Source organism: Cicer arietinum, chromosome 7, assembly GCF_000331145.2.
Source record: "Cicer arietinum cultivar CDC Frontier isolate Library 1 chromosome 7, Cicar.CDCFrontier_v2.0, whole genome shotgun sequence".
Classification (NCBI taxonomy): domain Eukaryota; kingdom Viridiplantae; phylum Streptophyta; class Magnoliopsida; order Fabales; family Fabaceae; genus Cicer; species Cicer arietinum.
In genome coordinates this window covers 60746202-60763804 of record NC_021166.2, presented here as the reverse complement: position 1 = coordinate 60763804, position 17603 = coordinate 60746202, and the positions used below count along the sequence as shown (strand labels likewise).

Below are 17603 nucleotides of genomic sequence, written 5' to 3'. Positions count from 1 at the left end.
TGGAGGGGGCTTTATCGCGCCTTCATTCAGCAACTGAAAAAAATAAAATCCAATTTGCATAATCTCACCTTAAAATTCATAGTCAGAGTTATAATCACGTTTAATAATTAATAAATTCATGAAAATTTTATAACAAAAAAATTATGGTCAACCTTAAGTGATTAATAAACAGCAATTAAATTAAATTATTTGCAAGTATTCAATTTCAGATTTTGACTAAAACAATTATCGATAAATACTTATCTATGTGTCGCAATTCAGATTACCAAATTCTTTTAACTAGATGGTCAAATCAATTCATAAAAAATTCAAAATACCATGAATATTATTAATAGAGAGAGAAGCCCCTCAAAAAAATATTCAAATATGATATAAAGGAGAAAAATAATGACATGTGTTTTAAAGACATGCGTTAAAAGAACAAAATATTAAAAAAAGTGTCTTAGAACTTGTGTGACAAGTTCAGTTACTTTAAACTTTGAAAATTGTTCTTTACAACAAAAAATTACTAATTTTTAATACTAACATGTGCACTTGAGCAATTGGGATAAGTAAAAAAAAAACGTGTTTTAAAGAACACATATCAGCAAGATCATGTAAAGTTCTGTATGACTTTATAAAAAATTTCAGATAGGTTTGATGTTATGATTCTGGAAGAAAATGACTCAATTAGTTTCTAGAAGGATCCATGACTTAGCATTTGAATCAATCAGGCCTCAAGAAGGTTGTGAGAATGTGAGGTGGCAAGGAGCTTAGTCTCTTCGATAGTTTGTTAAAGTATCAATGAAATGAGAAATTAGTCTTTTCTTCCTATCTTCTTCTTAGGAGGCTTCTCTACCCTTGAAGTAGAGTAAATCTTATCACTAACATTTGACTATTTGAGGTGTGTCAATGTACTAAATCATAAAGAATAACTACTAATTAAAGAACGTATACTCCAGCAAATTAGAGATAAAGCAAAAGATCACAGTAAACAAGAGCAAATCCTTTTAACATATCACATCACATACATACCATTGGAGACAGTATATAAGAAATATTTCAATTTCACAGTGACTTGTCTGCTATCACAGCTAATAATTCATTATTGTTAAAAAGCAACAACTGTTTTCCACCCCATGAAATTAATTCAAAATGATTTGTCAGGAGGAAAGAAAAACAAACATCCAATCCAAGACATCTGCAGCTCAAAACTGAACCATGTTCACGGTTTGGTCGTGCCCTCCCATGGTTGGTACCTGGTCCACTTTCTCTGCCCTGGATTGAGAGCATGTCCCTTGGAATGATAGATCAACTCTTCACCTTCTCCAGATAAATTTTCTTTATGGTCAAGACCATACCTTTTTGGTTTCAATAAAAGAAGCTGCAACAAATTCGTTGTAAATATTATGTCGAGGCTATATATTTTCTTAGCATATGGTATTACCAAGGAAAGAATTAGGGAACAACTGAATTTACCTCATCGCCTGTGTGATCAGTTATGAAGTGGAGCCAGCCATGCCATTCCGGAGGAACCTGAGAAGCATTATATCTAGTCTTCTCTGCATATTCAACCCACCTATGTCTTCCTGTAAAATTTTACCAATAATGTGTCATTTCGTTTATTTATTACTTGTTTACAATAATGTCAACCAATGGTGAATCTTGCACAAAATATCAGGAGGAGTCGAGAAGCGACAAATATTAACTAAAATATTATAATTGAAATTCTTAAAAGTCATAGAATTTTTTTTTTGAGTTTCACACAATTAATACATAGTAAACAAGTTGAAAAAGTTAAAATTTTAATTCTCACAATTTTTACAATTTTCACAAATCACACAATTCACACAAGCTTTTAGAACTTCAAACAATTCAATCAAATAAAATATATCCATCTTACGATTTTCATCTTTGTCAAAAACTTTCTTCTTGAAAAAAATGCATCAAGTTTCTTATGTTTAAAAATCGTGTCACTCCTAAAAAAATACATATTAATTAAAACAATTCACAATTAAAAAATAGTATCACACTATATCATATATCAATGGTTAACATGTAAAAGTTCGTTAATAGTTAGTAGTTGAGTTGTTAATTAGGGTGTTACACTTTTTCTATTTGAGATTAATTAGTTTATCCTTCGATATTAAGTAGTTTATTTATATATAGAGTTTGTTGTATTAATTTTATTATATTTTATTAGTATAAATTCAAAGAGAGACCAAATAAATTGAGAAGATATCTGAGAGAAAAGAGGTAAATAAGTGGAGAGGGAAGAGACGAAATGCGATGTCAGTTTCTCAAAACTATAAAAGTTCGAGGATATTTTAATAATTTATCACTATTATTTTGATAATCTATCGTTATTATATATATAAAAAAATGATAATATATCGTTATTATATTAAAAAAATATATATATAGGGGATGTCGTGGCCACTGCCCGCAAGATCCGCCAATGATGTGAGCCAAAGTTTGTATAGCATAGATAATGGAAGATTTGACTCCTCTAAAGTGAGTCACAATTTAGACGGAAAAGTGAAATGTTATTGGCATTGATTGAAAATCAATAGAACATGCACAAAATATGTAGAGCAAGAAGCAAAGGTTCTCTACTCTCCTACTATGATTTCATGTTTGTCTGACATAAGTTTGCAGAAAACTTCTCCATTGCCTCCCGAGGTGGCCTCTTCGGTGTCATGGAGTCATTTAGTTTGTTAATTCAGCCTCCCTGAACTGTAGATTTTTTATGTTACTTTGGAGATGTCCTACATGATGATACTCAATGTTTAGGCTCTAACTTTCAGTCTTTCCTACCTTCAATGGCTCTCATCAGTCTATAACTCGCAGTTTGGTGGGTTTGAAAAAAGTTTTAGGCTTGAGGAGCTTTGACCACTCATCAGACCCCACAAGCAGCTTGGATTAAAAAGTTTCAATAGCTTTCTCCATTTTCAAATATTTCCCCATCCCCTCGCCATGTGCTGCTCCCACAAGTCTCTCAAATGGATTGCAATGTTTTATAGAGATATTATGGCTTTATGCTTGAGCTAATTGCATAGATAAATAGATATACAGCAATTGTTTGCATCTATCTAACTCATTTAAACGAATTAGACATTTATTCCCTTAGTATATAGTATTCTACTCGATACAGAAACAGTTATGAGGTACCATTTTAAAAGTCACAACATTTCATCCCTTTCTTATTATAATAGGAAACTGTATTTTTGTTAGTGGAAAATAGGGATAATTCCCTCAATTACAGAACTAGAACACTGTAGACTTCAAGGGTCTGCAAACCTCCCAATTTCCTAAATGTCCTAATTCACTCAAATTACAAGCTGATTCACTCTAATCTCTCTTATATTTATACACATCGCAGCTTGACCTAACTAACTATCATGTTCATTATGTCATAATGAGATAGCCCAACCTAACTAACTAGGGTTTACCTATCAAGTGAGCTCAGCTGGTCTTGGGGTCAAGGGATTAGTTTTAATTAATTTTAGCCGTATGCATTTAACAGACTAAACCACAGAAACAAACAGATAGAGACAGCAGGACACTAACCATATTGTGTGTTTTCTAGTTTCTCGTAATACTTGTTACCATATTTATCAACACCAACAAGTTTTGCCCCAATATTGTGGATCTTGGTTTGCCTGCATAAACTCAGAAATCAATTAGAGTGGTAGATGAAAAATACCAGCATCACAAAGGGTATTCAAATCTCACAGTAAAATGCAAATAAACAGCAGAGATATTTCCCTATCAAAAGCTGAGTCTGTCACCAACTTTACCGAAACAATATCTCTATTCTGACAGCTTGGGGCAGCTACAAGAAATCTAAATCCAATTGCAATGAACAGTGTATGTTCACTCAAATCAGCCTAAGGTATGGTTGGATGGAGGATTTCAGGGCAAACGGAAAATAATATACTATCATGAAACTCAACTCAAAAATGAAAATGTTACCCTCCCACTTCTTTTCTTCTAAAACCCTCCATAAAAATATAACAGAATCGTCTTTATCCATAACAACTTGCAATCAAACCTCTAAAATCGCTTCTCTTTATAGGGCCAATAGAAGAAACAAAAGTTAATGCATTATCATCCTTCTCAATTTCCTACTTGATCGCGCTCGCACATACACACACAAAGAAAAAAATGAAAAATGTAAAAAACAAAAATTGACTTACAATAGGTTTCCATCTGGAAGGCATCTCCTGAAAATTCAAAACGAAAACAAAAAGAATATCAGCAAATTGAATCAAGTGATATTTGACCTAATAATGCATCTCAAAATTACATTAATTAACCCCAAAAAAAATGAAATCGACAAGAAGCTGCAAAATCAAATTGGAGATTCATTTCATTAACTACTAAATTCCAATTTCCAGATAAATAGATACAGAAAAATCAGTGAGAATAAAATAATAGTAGAATCAATAAACAAAGTTTGGAAATGAATAAACATCGTGGATTGATTATCCCTAAAACAAAAGGCAGTATGATTTGTGAAATTGAATAATTGATAAGAGAATGGAAAAGGAACAAACAGGTAGCCTTCATGCTTGAGATGTCTGAGGAAGCCACCGAGACCTTTCTCTTTCACCGAATTGAGTATGCTCTTCACCACCGACGCCATGATCTCACCACCACCGCGCTCTCTTCTCTTGATGTCGTTTGTATGTAAGGATGCGTTTGGTAAGGTAATACAGGAAATATAATATTATTTTGCTGCTTGCACCTCAACATCCTAGTTACACCCCCTCAAACAGGAAATATTTACAAGCAAGCAAATTCATATTGGTCCAAAGTTTAAAACTTTAATAATAATAGATCACTCTTTTTTAAAAATGTGATTAGATTGTTCGAGTCATATTAAATTTTAAGGAATATTTTTGCTTTCTTTTATTTTTATTAAACTGATATATAAATCAAATTGTTGTCTTATAAAGTTTTAGTGACTTTATAATTGATTCCTCATACACTTGTTTTTAAGGTTGTACAAAATAACTAGTTTTCAGCAAAACTACATTCATATGCATAATTTGATTTTAAAAATTGGAATATTTAAACTATACTTTTAACCAATCAATATGCTTTTCGTTATGGTTCTTTATTTTTTAAACGGCTGTTAACTTAGATGCCCATATATATATGTCATGAGCAAGAATAATTTCTACTATTTTTTGTAAAAAAAAATTGTTCCTATTCTTTTAAAATCAAAATTTCCAAAAAAAAAAAGAAATTGAAAATTTATTTCCAAAAGATTTTTGATTAAAAAAAACTCTGTTTTTTTATTGAAAAAAAAATTTGAAATATTTTTCCAAACAACTGTTTTATAAAAAAATTGAGATTTAGATATTTTTTTAAAAAAACAAAAATCTAGTAAAAATATTAGCTAATTAATTATGGATATAACCGATTTTGTAACTGGTTATGTAAAATCAAATCCAATTATATAGATTAATTTATTATGTTAAAATGGTTTTTACATAGATGTAAATTGATTACATGAAAATGATGTTTATTAGCAACCCTACCTGTCTTAATTATAATATCCAAAATATCTTAGCTTTATATTTATTTCTCAAAATTAATTTTATATTTTCCAAAATTAAATTATCTACTATCTCTCTCAGCCTTCAATTTTTTGTTTTTAGAAATATTTGCTATGTAAAATGATTTAACAAAATTTTACTTATAATTCTAGAAATTTAAAATTAATTTTGATATGTTTAGTTTTTCTTAAATATAACTAATTTTAATTTCAAAATTAATTATAACTTAGTTAGAATTTATATCTTCTATTTCAAAATTTATTTTTAATATTGAATTTATCACCTTAATTTACTTACAAACAAATTTATTCAAATATAAATCATTTAATTTTTAATTTACTTTTATTAAAAATTAATATTTACTACCGTAAAACTAAACAGATTCACTTGATTAAAACGTGTATGTGCCAACCCTACTAAACCAAACATTTTAATAAAGTAATAAACCAATAAATAAATAGATAAGTAATGTTTAGTTAAGCCTTTTAAAATAGAAGAGAAAAAAAAAAGAGTAAAAGGGAGCTAGCTAGCTGGCTTGGTAAGCTAGTGGGCCTTATGGTAGAGACCAAAGCCCAAACTAGGTCAGCCCAAAAAAGATGCAAAGAAAGACCCATAGTAACAGAAGGTATAGCAAATTTTTCATTTTCATTTTCATTTTCATTTTCATTTTCCAATTCGAAGGTAGTAACATTGATTTGTTAAGAGGAACGAAGTGACACAACAAAACACTTTTGGAATTCGAAGCAATGGATAGAGAATGGGGTTCGAAACCTGGAAGCGGAGGAGCAGCGACGGCGCAAAACGAAGCAATAGACCGTCGGGAGCGTCTCCGGCGACTTGCACTAGAAACAATAGATCTAGCAAAGGATCCATATTTCATGCGCAATCACCTTGGTAGCTACGAATGCAAACTCTGTCTCACTCTCCACAACAACGAAGGCAATTACCTTGCTCACACTCAAGGGAAGCGTCATCAAACCAATCTCGCTAAGCGTGCCGCACGTGAGGCCAAAGATGCTCCCACTCAACCCCAACCTCATAAGCGCAAACTCAACCTTCGCAAAACTGGTACCAAAACCCTTATTTCTTAATTCAATTTAACTGCTCCTAATTTATTTATTTATTTTAATAATTAATAATGTAATGTGTTGCAGTTAAAATTGGTCGTCCTGGTTACCGTGTAACTAAGCAATTTGATCCTGATACTAAGCAAAGATCTCTCCTATTCCAGGTTTTTCTTTGTTTTCTTTACTAAAATTCTCATTTCAAGTTTAAAGTGAGAGCTTATTTGCAAATACAAATGAATGTGTTAAAGTATATGTATATTGAAGGCAAAGTTACTCTTGCGGTTCTTTATGTTATTTAGTTGTATTATAATAGTCTTTTTAAGTTTATTTAATTGGTTTGGATTGGTTGTATAATTGTTATTAGACTTAAAAGACTAATCTGGAATAATTAAATAATTTAAAGGACTGTATGAGCACTTTTGCCTAAATTATCTACAAATCTTTTTTGTTGTTAGATTTTGATGGTTACATACTTCAAATTGATTTAGGAGAAATTAGGAGGATTATGAATATGGATAATGGTTGTATACATACTATACATACAATATATAGGAGGATTATGAATGAAAGTGATGGAGCGAAAATTAGGGTAGCACCTATTGGTGAAAAGGATGATGGAGTTGAGTGTCGCTATAGTTGGTTTGTTTGGGTTTGTTGTGGGGAGAAGACTCATAGAAATGCAAGTGAAGAGAGTAGATTTGATGAAGGATAGTATTGATATTAGGGGTAGATTAGAGGGGCATCAGGGAATGAGATAAGAGCACATCCATTGATAGTCCTTAGAGGGTCTTTACATTCAAAAAGTGTGTTCTTAACTAGTTTCATTAATAGAGAAGATTGGCCTGGCTGCAATGCAACTTGCAACGACGATTGCTTGTTGATGCAACAGTTCCTTTTACTCTAAACTCTAAACCATGGATTCCTAAGGGTTGCACAATTAGAACAAAAAATGAATGAATTGCTTCATAATCATGAGACACTCTTAAGTCACCCACAATGAGTTGCACCATTGGAGGTGCTTTTTTAGTCATACCATTAAGAAGCATTTGGGTTTAAATGGTTTGTCATTAGGGACAATTTATTTATGACAGGACGTTATGATGCTGCTGCTTAATCCATGTATTCAACTCTGAGAAAAGACTTTGGTGGTTGTGGTTGATGTTTTTGTCAATTACACTTCTCCTTGTGACCTTCTCAACTTCCTATTCTTCTAACATATTATATTATAAAATAATTTCTCTTAAAATTTCAATTGATGCAGATTGAATATCCTGAGATTGAAGACCTCACAAAGCCTAGGCATCGATTTATGTCCTCCTATGAGCAGGTAGTCTTTTAATTTATTGATTTACACCTCCCCTATCTTTCTCCATTTGAGTGTTGCGTGCGCATTCTGAAGTCAAAATTGTGCAATTATTCGCTGTTCACACAGACCATGTTTTAATATTTCTCTTTTCTGTTGATCACATTTTTTTGTACACAGAGGGTGCAACCATTTGATAAAAGATATCAGTATCTCTTGTTTGCAGCTGAACCTTATGAAACAATTTCTTTCAAGGTAAATAATTGCTCTAGTTTATTTTTAATGTTTTAGGCCTCAAGCACATATGTTTTGATTGTGGAAGTTTACTTTTTGTACTTGTTAATCTACATTTTCAGGTACCTAGCACAGAGATTGATAAGTCCACTCCAAAGTTTTTCTCGCATTGGGACCCAGATTCAAAGATGTTCACAGTTAGTACATTTACTTCTCTTTCCTATTATCTGTGATGGAAAAATTTGTCCATCGAAGTATACATATTTTGTGTGCGATGTAATTAAATTAATGCTATCTGCATCATCCATGCAAAAACAAAAACCAGCTTTGAAAAGAAAAAATACTCACCTTGTCTTTGATAAACAACACTGTTTTGTGAAAAATGATCTATCGTTTAAAAACTTTTATTGACTTCAAAATAAGCTATTCCAAACTTGTTCTCAATCTTTAGACATCAAAGCACCTGATTGGTCAAGCAAATCCAACCCTTGAAATTTAATCAGTTGGCCTCTATAGATTCAAGTAGTTAATTGCAGGATGGCAATGAAAATTTCCCTTCATTCATGCTTTCTCTTTGTTCTTTTTGGTTATGTAGCATGCATTGTAGATGTTTCATTTCCACTAACAGCTGCTGATGACAACTGATACTTGTTTACAGCTGCAGTTGTATTTTAAAACCAAGCCACCAGAGACAAACAAACCACAACCGCCTGCCTCTACACCCAATGGCACCACAGCACCGGGTGTTCCACCAAGGCCTCTGCCCCCACCACCACAAGGTCAACTACCACCACCGCCACCTCCTCCACAAGGGCTACCACCAGGAGCACCTATGGGTAATCCTCCTCGGGCCCCTCCACCGCCAATGCCAGGGTCAATGCCTCCACCACCTCCTATGGCTGCAAACGGTCCTAGACCTGTACCTTCTGGTGCAATGCCGCCTCTTCCACCCCCAGCCCCTATGGGTGCTAGACCTCCGTCAATGCCACCTCCACAAGGTTTTCCAGGCCAACAGATGCAGGGCTAAGGCATCCATTTGATTCCACCAACCCCTATTGCGCGTGACCTTTATTCTGGCCTTAGGGCATATGCTGATCACTATTGAGTGTTAAAAAGATGTAGTTGGACGCACCTTATCCAAAGGCTCAATATTGAGGTTATGTAAGATGCTAGTTTTCATGAGTAATACCCCGAATTGCTAATACATTTTTCATTGCATCTCATTTTCTAATTTTCAAGTTTATACATTGCAGTATCAAGTTGTCTGGTATTCGTTATTTATGGTGACCATACTCCATAGAATCAGGTTCTCCAATCCCTTGGTATAGATGTGAAATTTTTGGTTTCACCACTAACTGTTTGATTGCTGCATCAATGTTCTTTTTTTTTTCTCTTCAAAAAACAGGAAATCCTCTATAGAGTAAAACATTTTAATATCAGTATACAATACATTGATACTACGCCACGGGACGATAAAAATCAGAATAGCATCAGTGTGTGAAAATTTAATTTATGAGTGATTCAATCTTGAAGAATGTAACATGATAATGTACAATAACAAGCAAATGCTTTTATTATTGAGCAATGACTCTATAATACATTGACACAGCTCACTCAAGCACAGGAACATAATAAAATCATATGCTCATACATATATGAAAGATGATTACAACGGTGGCAGAGTAAAATATAGCTAAATTGTCAATGAAAATTCAGAACAAAAACTGACTACTACATAACAATACTTTGAAAAAGCATATGCTTTTTATTCACTCATGAGCAACAACAACTACTTGTTTACCAACATTGCGACCGCCATACAAGCCAATCAACGCTGCAGGGCCATTCTCAAGACCCTCAACTATGTCTTCCACATACACAATCTTCCCTTCTCTGATATGAGGCAGGATGAAATCCAAGAATTTGGGATATAGGTGATAGAAATCGGCAGTGTTAAACCCTTCCATTCGAATCCGCTTATATACGACATGTGCCAAATTTGTTACACCTTCAGGTTGAGTAAGATTGTACTGTGAGATCATTCCACACGCAGGTATTCGACCATGGACTCTCATATTCGGGAGTACCGCATCAAGTGTCTTGCCGCCAACATTCTCAAAGTAAATGTCAATGCCTTCAGGGAAGTGCCTGATTTGTATATTTGCATGCATTAGTCACTACTGTATTTTATAACTAGGCACACATAAAAGTAACATCTAAATCTTTCTATTACCAAACTGTTTAAATACAGAATAAAAACCTTTTCAAAGCTGCATTAAGGTCAGGCTCTTCCTTGTAGTTGAAACCTCCATCAAACCCAAATTTATTTTTCAATAGATTCACCTGATTCAAATGATGTTGTTGATTCATCATTTATGCAGGCACTTATATAACAACAGTAATAATTACAGAAATACCTTGTCTTTACTTCCAGCACTTCCAACAACATAACATCCTGTTAATTTAGCGAATTGACCGACAAGTTGACCAACTGCACCAGATGCAGCTGAAACAAAAACATTCTCTCCTTTTTTAGGAGAGCCTAATTCAAAGAAACCAGCATAAGCAGTCAATCCTGGCATACCTGTTCTCAAAAGAAAAACACAACATATGTCACAAAGGCACAACAAAATGGTAAGAAACTACGCGACTAACACTGTTAAGATTCAATACGTGGAAGCATACCCAGAATTCCGGTATAGTACGAAAGCGGAACATCAGTGTGCTCAATTTTGAAAAGTATTTGAGTTGATGGAACCAAACTGTACTCTTCCCATTTAGAGAATCCCCACACTAAATCACATTCCTTGTAATTAGGGTCTCCAGATTCCAGAACTTTAGACACTCCAAAACCTGCTATTACCTACAATTTACTCAAAAATTATCAGAATGTTCTTTGATTAATTTCAATCTTGATTTAAGAATAAAACTGAAATTCTAATCACACAAACTACCAACATCAAGATTACCACTTCCTAATATCAAGCAATTCATTTGAACTGTCAAAAAAACAAAATCTCAGCATACAAACATAATTTTACATACAATATGTTTTAATACAACCAAATATAAAAAAGTACAATAATCAGATTAACATACAGTTTTCTTTCTTTAGACCATTCTGATTCATACATAATAGTTTCCAAAACTATTAATTTGATAAGAAATTCATCAAATCAAAATTGTACGCTTACTAAAAAGTTGATCCATGCAGAGACTAATTAATTTACATATTAAAAAAGCTACTTTAAGGATCAAATTTGACATATACTCAAAAGGGTCACTCTTAAAACCATTAACTTACAGATTGAGGGGTGTAGGAAAGAGGATTAGGAGGGCCTTGTGGTTTGTTCATGAGATTTCTCATGAATGGATCACAAGACAAGTAGAGATTTTTTAGCAACACATCATTGGAACCTTGTGGAAGCTTTAGAGTAATAGTACTGTCAACAATGTTCATGTCTGATTCTTTAGGAAAACCAGACACATAGTCCTTCAGAATCACTTGCTTGTTCCTCAATTGAGCCATGTTTTGAATTGTTTCAATTCATTCAGTTTGCAATAGAAAAATGATGAATGAAGGATAAGCTAAGCCAAATTATAGAAGTGGGATCATGATGCTTTAAAGTTGAATGAATGAATGGTAGCAAGTGAGTGTGAGTCCTCAAAATTACACTTTTTCTTCTTGACAAACTCAAAATTACAATTATAAGCTATAAACTCTTGTGTTAAGGAATATTAGTATATTTCATTAAAATTTATTCAATTATTTAAAAAAATACTTTGCACCAAAAAAATACTAGTAAGTAATGAATGATAAGAATTTTTTTTTTGTTGATAATATAATAAATGATAAGAATTATATAAAAAAGATAAATGATAAGAATTTAATGATTATGAACTAATGCAAAAAAAAAAAAAAAAACTTGCATATTATCTCACCCTAATATAATATTTTTTCTTAAAGAGTTTAGTAGCGAACTTATACAAATTAATTGTGAAGAAATGAGGGATTTCGAGTTCAAACTTGTGATTCAACATATCAAATTTCTCTACAACTACCATATAAATTGTACTTAATAGATAATATTATTTTATTATATCATATTTAAAATATTAGTTCAACAAAGCATCTACATTGTTCTGTCAAAAATAATTTCTATATTGTGGATATAATTAAGATGAATGTGAGGATATTGAACATATACATATAGTCAACAAAGGAAAAAGAAAAAGACAAATTAGTAATCGTGGACCTAATATCTTTGATGTGGTTGTCTTATTCTTTCAATTAGAGCATATTTAATAGGCGTTATATTTGAGGTTTGGTGATTTAGTCCTATGTTTGCTCATTTTTCCACCTTTTTATTGAATTTTAGTTCTCGGTAATGTATAATTGAGTAAAATAAATTACTTGATCATAATTTCCAGTAATGTATTTGAAGGCGAGTGAACAAACACAAAACATACAAGAGTAATCTTCTTAAGGTTTTCATTAAAATTAAAATGTGGGGTAGGGGTATCATCTTAACTCTCTTTGTGAGCCCAAAATACTAAGTACAGTAGGATTTAAGAAATCTATAAGCAAATCCATCTAGTTTTTCCTCCAATGGTGTTTTTCTTTTTTAAGATCTCACCAAACACTGAATCAACAAGTAGTTTTTTTTAACAAAATGAAAAAAAAAATTTATAAAAAAATAATAATAATAATAATAATAACAATAAAACCTATTGGAAAAATTAAAAGTCCATATCTCAAGTTTTGTTTTGAACTGTAAACCATTTGATTTTTTTCTATAGCTCAACCATAACCTTTTTATCTCTACTCTCACTTTCCACAACCACTTTTCCAATAAGGCTACATTGAAAGCCTTCAAATTTTAAAACATGAAACTATAGTTAATGGTCATACTTCAGTTAAAATAAAACTGAATTAAATTATCTATTACTATTAGAAGTAACAAAGAAGCACATAATGGAGGTTTTATTTATCATCATAAGATAAATATTACAGTCAATAGAGTGGAGAAAGATGATTGGCAATGGCCATACAAAGAGGGCTTGATATTCAACACAAAATCATATAAAAGCATCGGCGTTCATTCACGAGCAACAACAAGCACTTGTTTTCCAACATTGCGACCGCTAAAGATGCCAACCAAAGCTGCAGGCCCATTCTCAAGTCCCTCAGCTATGTCTTCCACATAAACAATCTTACCTTCTCTGATATGAGGCAGAACAAACTCCAAGAATTTGGGATATAGGTGATAGAAATCAGTTACAACAAAACCTTGCATACGAATCCGATTGTATATGAGATGTGCCAAATTTGTTACACCTTCATGTTGTGTAAGATTATATTGTGATATCATTCCACAGACGGGTATGCGACCATGGAGTCTCATATTCAGGAGTACAGCATCAAGTGTCTTTCCTCCCACATTCTCAAAGTATATGTCAATGCCTTCTGGAAAGTGCCTGATTTACATAAAATTGATAGTTACTAGTGTGCCACATGTTACTAACTACTAAGTACAGTAACTATACTTTTTTTATGTCTATAAACAAATTGAATTAAAATTTCTCTACCATAAAACTGTTAAAAACTTACTTTTTCAATGCACCACGGAGGTCAGTCTCTTCTTTGTAGTTAATGGCTTCATCGTATCCAAATTTATTCTTCAATAGATCCACCTGGTTGCAGAAGACAGACATACATATAAAGTAAAGGAGGACAAATTATTTTTTCATTCAAGTTACAACAAAGCAAGCGCAATTACTATTGCCGATTCCTGCTACAGTTCACTTCAAATAGGCCAACTATGTAAACACTTCCTGAATTGAAAACAGTATTTTTTTTGGTAATATAATTAGGCTAATTCTAGTATTCAACTCAGCAAGAGAGTAAAGAAACCTTGATTGTTCTTATTGTAATTAGAGCCATTCAAAACAGTAGAAATTTAAACAGAAGAATCTTCATCATTTATGCAGACACTTATAACAAAAATAATTAGATAAATACCTTCTCTTTACTTCCAGCACTTCCCACGACATGGCAACCTGTCAATTTGGCGAATTGCCCAACAAGTTGGCCGACTGCACCAGAGGCAGCTGATACAAAGACATTTTCTCCTTTCTTTGGAGAGCCTACTTCAAAGAAACCGGCATAAGCAGTCATTCCTGGCATACCTGTGCTCAAAGTAAAACACAACATATGTCACAAAGACACAACAAAAGCAGAAAACTATGCAACTAACATCCATAAGCTTGCTTGCTTGATGCTAGATACTTATTGCATATTTGGTTTTCCGAAGACAAAAATTGATTTTGAATTAATTGATTTTAGTTAAAAGTGAGTTGAACGTAAAATGATTTACGTTGTGATATATTCACGTAAAAGTGAGTTGAACAAAATTTCAGTGTAAAAATCACATTTGAACTTAAAAGCTACAAATCCTAGCTTCAAGTTATAATCAACTCTTGAGGAAAAATGAATTATATTCAATAACACTAAAACATGTCAAAATCAATTTTGACTCTCCCGAAAGTGGAACCAAAATGCACTAAGAATCCTTCCGAAGAAGCATATCGTACACTCAGAAAATAAAACATAAAACAAAACAAATCATAACTATAAGCAGAGAGAAAGTTATACAAAAGCATTGAACTATCAATTCCAAATAAGTACAGGGCTCATTCAATATTGGTTCTCTTCCAAACCAAAGTAGGTCACAAACAAATAGTTTAATGAACAAAGAATCAATTCCATCCATATAATTTCCATTGAATAAAAGAAGAAGAAGGAAAAGGAATGTAGGACTAAAGTGACCAAACAATCCGACAACCATCTTTCTAAATGATACTAAACAAAAAAAGGACTCATTTATCACTAAAAATCAACATAATTAATTGAAATTGTTGAATACATACCAAGAATTCCAGTATAGTAGGAAAGAGGAACATCTGTGTGCTCAATTTTGAAAAGTATTTGAGCTGCAGGTAACAAGCTGTACTCTTGCCAATTAGTAAACCCCCAAACCAAATCACCTTCCTTATACTTTTGGTCTCCAGATTCCAGTACTTTAGACACACCATAACCAGCTATAGGCTGCAATTACTAAAAAATGATCAGTAACTGCACAATACAATTTCAATGTTACAACCATTCTTCAATCAACATCAATCTCGAATTAAAAATAAAATAGAAATTCTAATCACACAAACAAACTACACATGAAGGGATTTTAAGTACAAATCACATAACTACTTCAAAGTATCCAGCAATTCCTTCAAATTTTCACATACAAAAAAACTCAGTAAACAAATCATTCCATTGACACAAATCAATCCCCAAAAACATTAATTTGCAAACAAATGTATCATATCAAAATCAAAATTGTAAACCTACTAACAAGTCAATCCAAGGAATACAGATACTAATTTACATATAAAAAACGCAACTTTAAGGTTCAATTTGACAAATACCGAAAAGGGTTGGTTTCCCACAAAACTAAAAGAACTGACTTACAGATTGAGGAACATAGGAACGAGGATTCAAAGAATCTTTTGGATTACTCATGAGTCCGCATGTAAGGATCACAAGACAAATATAGATTTTTGACTAAAACATCATTAGAACCTTCTGGAAGCTTTAGAGTTATGGTACTGTCAACTATGTTCATGTCGGATTCTTTAGGAAAACCAGAAACATAGTCCTTAAGAATCACTTGTTTGTTCCTTACTTGTGCCATTTTTGTTACTCTGTGATTGTTACAACACAAAACAAAACTCAAATAAAAGAAAAGAGGATAAGCAAAAATTTAGGAAATGAAAATGAGATCATCGTGATTTTATAGAGAGAAAAAAATTGTAAATATTGGTCGGTCATTCAATTTTGTTTGTTACCCGTATCGTATACAACTTTCCATTGGCTACGTATAAATGTGACGTAAGACATTCGTATTTGCTTACCAAATAATCAAATCCAGTAGTAAAAGGGCACACTTTTAGTCGAATGTACTTAGACATATTGGAAAATGTCGATATGCTTAATTTATAATTTATTAAATCAACTTATATCATCTTTGTATTGAATGAAATGTGTTTGGTAAACAATTATTTCATAAGGTCATAGTTTTTTTCTTGAAATACTATTTCAAATAGCATTTAAGTTTATAATTTTTTATACTTTTTCTCTTTATAATCTCATTAATTTATTTTTATAAATTTTTAGGTTAAATAACACTTGCGGTCCCTTAACTTAATTTTAGTTAACGTTTTAGTCTTTTATTTTTTTTTTCTTTCTCAATTTGGTGTTTATTTTAATTTTAAGTGACAATTTGATCTTTTATGTTTTAAAATGTCAACAATGCTATCATATTTTTTACAAAAATTCATCAAAATTTTCAAACAAAACTCATAAAATTAATTATCATCTTCAATATAATGCAAATTTTATCAAATTCATAACTTAAATATTTAAATAAACTCATTCTTTATTTGATGAATTTGATGTTGTTGGAGATGAAAATATGAGTTTATTTGAATATTTGAGTTATACATTTGATGAAATTTGCATTATAATGAAGATGATAATTAATTTTATGGATTTTGTTTGAAAACTTTGATGAATTTTTTGAATTTTTGTCAAAAAAAGAATAACATTGTTGACATTTTAAAACATAAAAGATCAAATTGTCACTTAAAATTAAAACAAATGATCAAATCGGGAAAATATAAAGCCTATTTTTTATATATAAAACGTAATTGTCCCACTAACTTACTATTCACCCCGTATTTTTACTATTATTTCTACATAATACATCCACTCTTTTAATCCTTGCCAAAATATTCACAGCAAAAAATTTAACTTCATGTATGTCAAAAATCTCTATCACAACACAAAATTGACAAAGGCATACATGAATAAAGTTGGACTCAATTTCTTTAATTCCTTGCCAAAATAACTCATAAAATCTTTCATCTTATTCATTTGATAAGAAATTCATAAAGTTAAATTTACTTTTTATGTCAAATTGTAAATCGTAAAATGAATTACTTTTTACGATTACTATTTATACGCATGAGATTTGTTGAACTTTTAGATATCTCTTCAAATTTATATTTATACTATAATAAAAATAAAAGTAATTGATGTACCAAAAAAAAATGAATTCCATAGTTTATTTTTATTTTTATTTCAGAGTTTTGTTACATTTTTTGGATTTTCGACCACAAAAATCATAAATGAGATAAATATAATAAAATAAAGAAATGAGTAAACATGAGAGACATATCAAGTGAATTGAGCAATCACATTAGGAGAAGCAGAGGTCCGAGAGAAATGTGAAAGCTACAAGATAACATCAACTAACTAACGACACGGAGAAGAAAAAAAAACATAAAAAATGAAGTGTAACAACATAGAGAAGAAGAAAATATAAATAAAGTGAA

At 31.7% G+C, this 17603-nt stretch overlaps 4 protein-coding genes across 4 annotated transcripts; 1 reads left to right on the top strand and 3 right to left on the bottom strand.

The window, feature by feature from the left end:
* Positions 1-964: 964 nt before the first annotated feature.
* On the bottom strand, positions 965-4696 carry LOC101494639 (probable NADH dehydrogenase [ubiquinone] 1 alpha subcomplex subunit 12). The gene is made up of 5 exons (XM_004510119.4): positions 4539-4696; positions 4179-4205; positions 3550-3641; positions 1459-1568; positions 965-1363 (listed from the first exon to the last, which is right to left on the bottom strand). Exons 1-5 carry the CDS (start codon positions 4625-4627, stop codon positions 1205-1207), a joined length of 477 nt encoding a protein of 158 aa, XP_004510176.1. The 5' UTR covers positions 4628-4696; the 3' UTR covers positions 965-1204.
* A 1503-nt stretch (positions 4697-6199) lies between these two features.
* LOC101494955 (uncharacterized) lies at positions 6200-9405 on the top strand. Its single transcript, XM_004510120.4, has 6 exons — positions 6200-6614; positions 6701-6777; positions 7875-7940; positions 8097-8171; positions 8273-8347; positions 8809-9405. Exons 1-6 carry the CDS (start codon positions 6293-6295, stop codon positions 9175-9177), a joined length of 984 nt encoding a protein of 327 aa, XP_004510177.1. The 5' UTR covers positions 6200-6292; the 3' UTR covers positions 9178-9405.
* Positions 9406-9700: 295 nt separating this feature from the next.
* Positions 9701-11825, bottom strand: LOC101495606 (2-alkenal reductase (NADP(+)-dependent)-like). Its single transcript, XM_004510121.4, has 5 exons — positions 11455-11825; positions 10836-11013; positions 10568-10734; positions 10411-10493; positions 9701-10298 (listed from the first exon to the last, which is right to left on the bottom strand). The coding sequence occupies exons 1-5, from the start codon at positions 11677-11679 to the stop codon at positions 9920-9922; spliced, it is 1032 nt and encodes a 343-aa protein (XP_004510178.1). The 5' UTR covers positions 11680-11825; the 3' UTR covers positions 9701-9919.
* A 1283-nt stretch (positions 11826-13108) lies between these two features.
* Positions 13109-15994, bottom strand: LOC101495283 (2-alkenal reductase (NADP(+)-dependent)-like). The gene is given in 6 exon segments (XM_012718572.3): positions 13109-13628; positions 13762-13844; positions 14173-14339; positions 15081-15258; positions 15679-15730; positions 15732-15994. Coding segments are annotated over 6 exon segments (1029 nt in total). The 5' UTR covers positions 15902-15994; the 3' UTR covers positions 13109-13249.
* Between the last annotated feature and the right edge of the window lie 1609 nt (positions 15995-17603).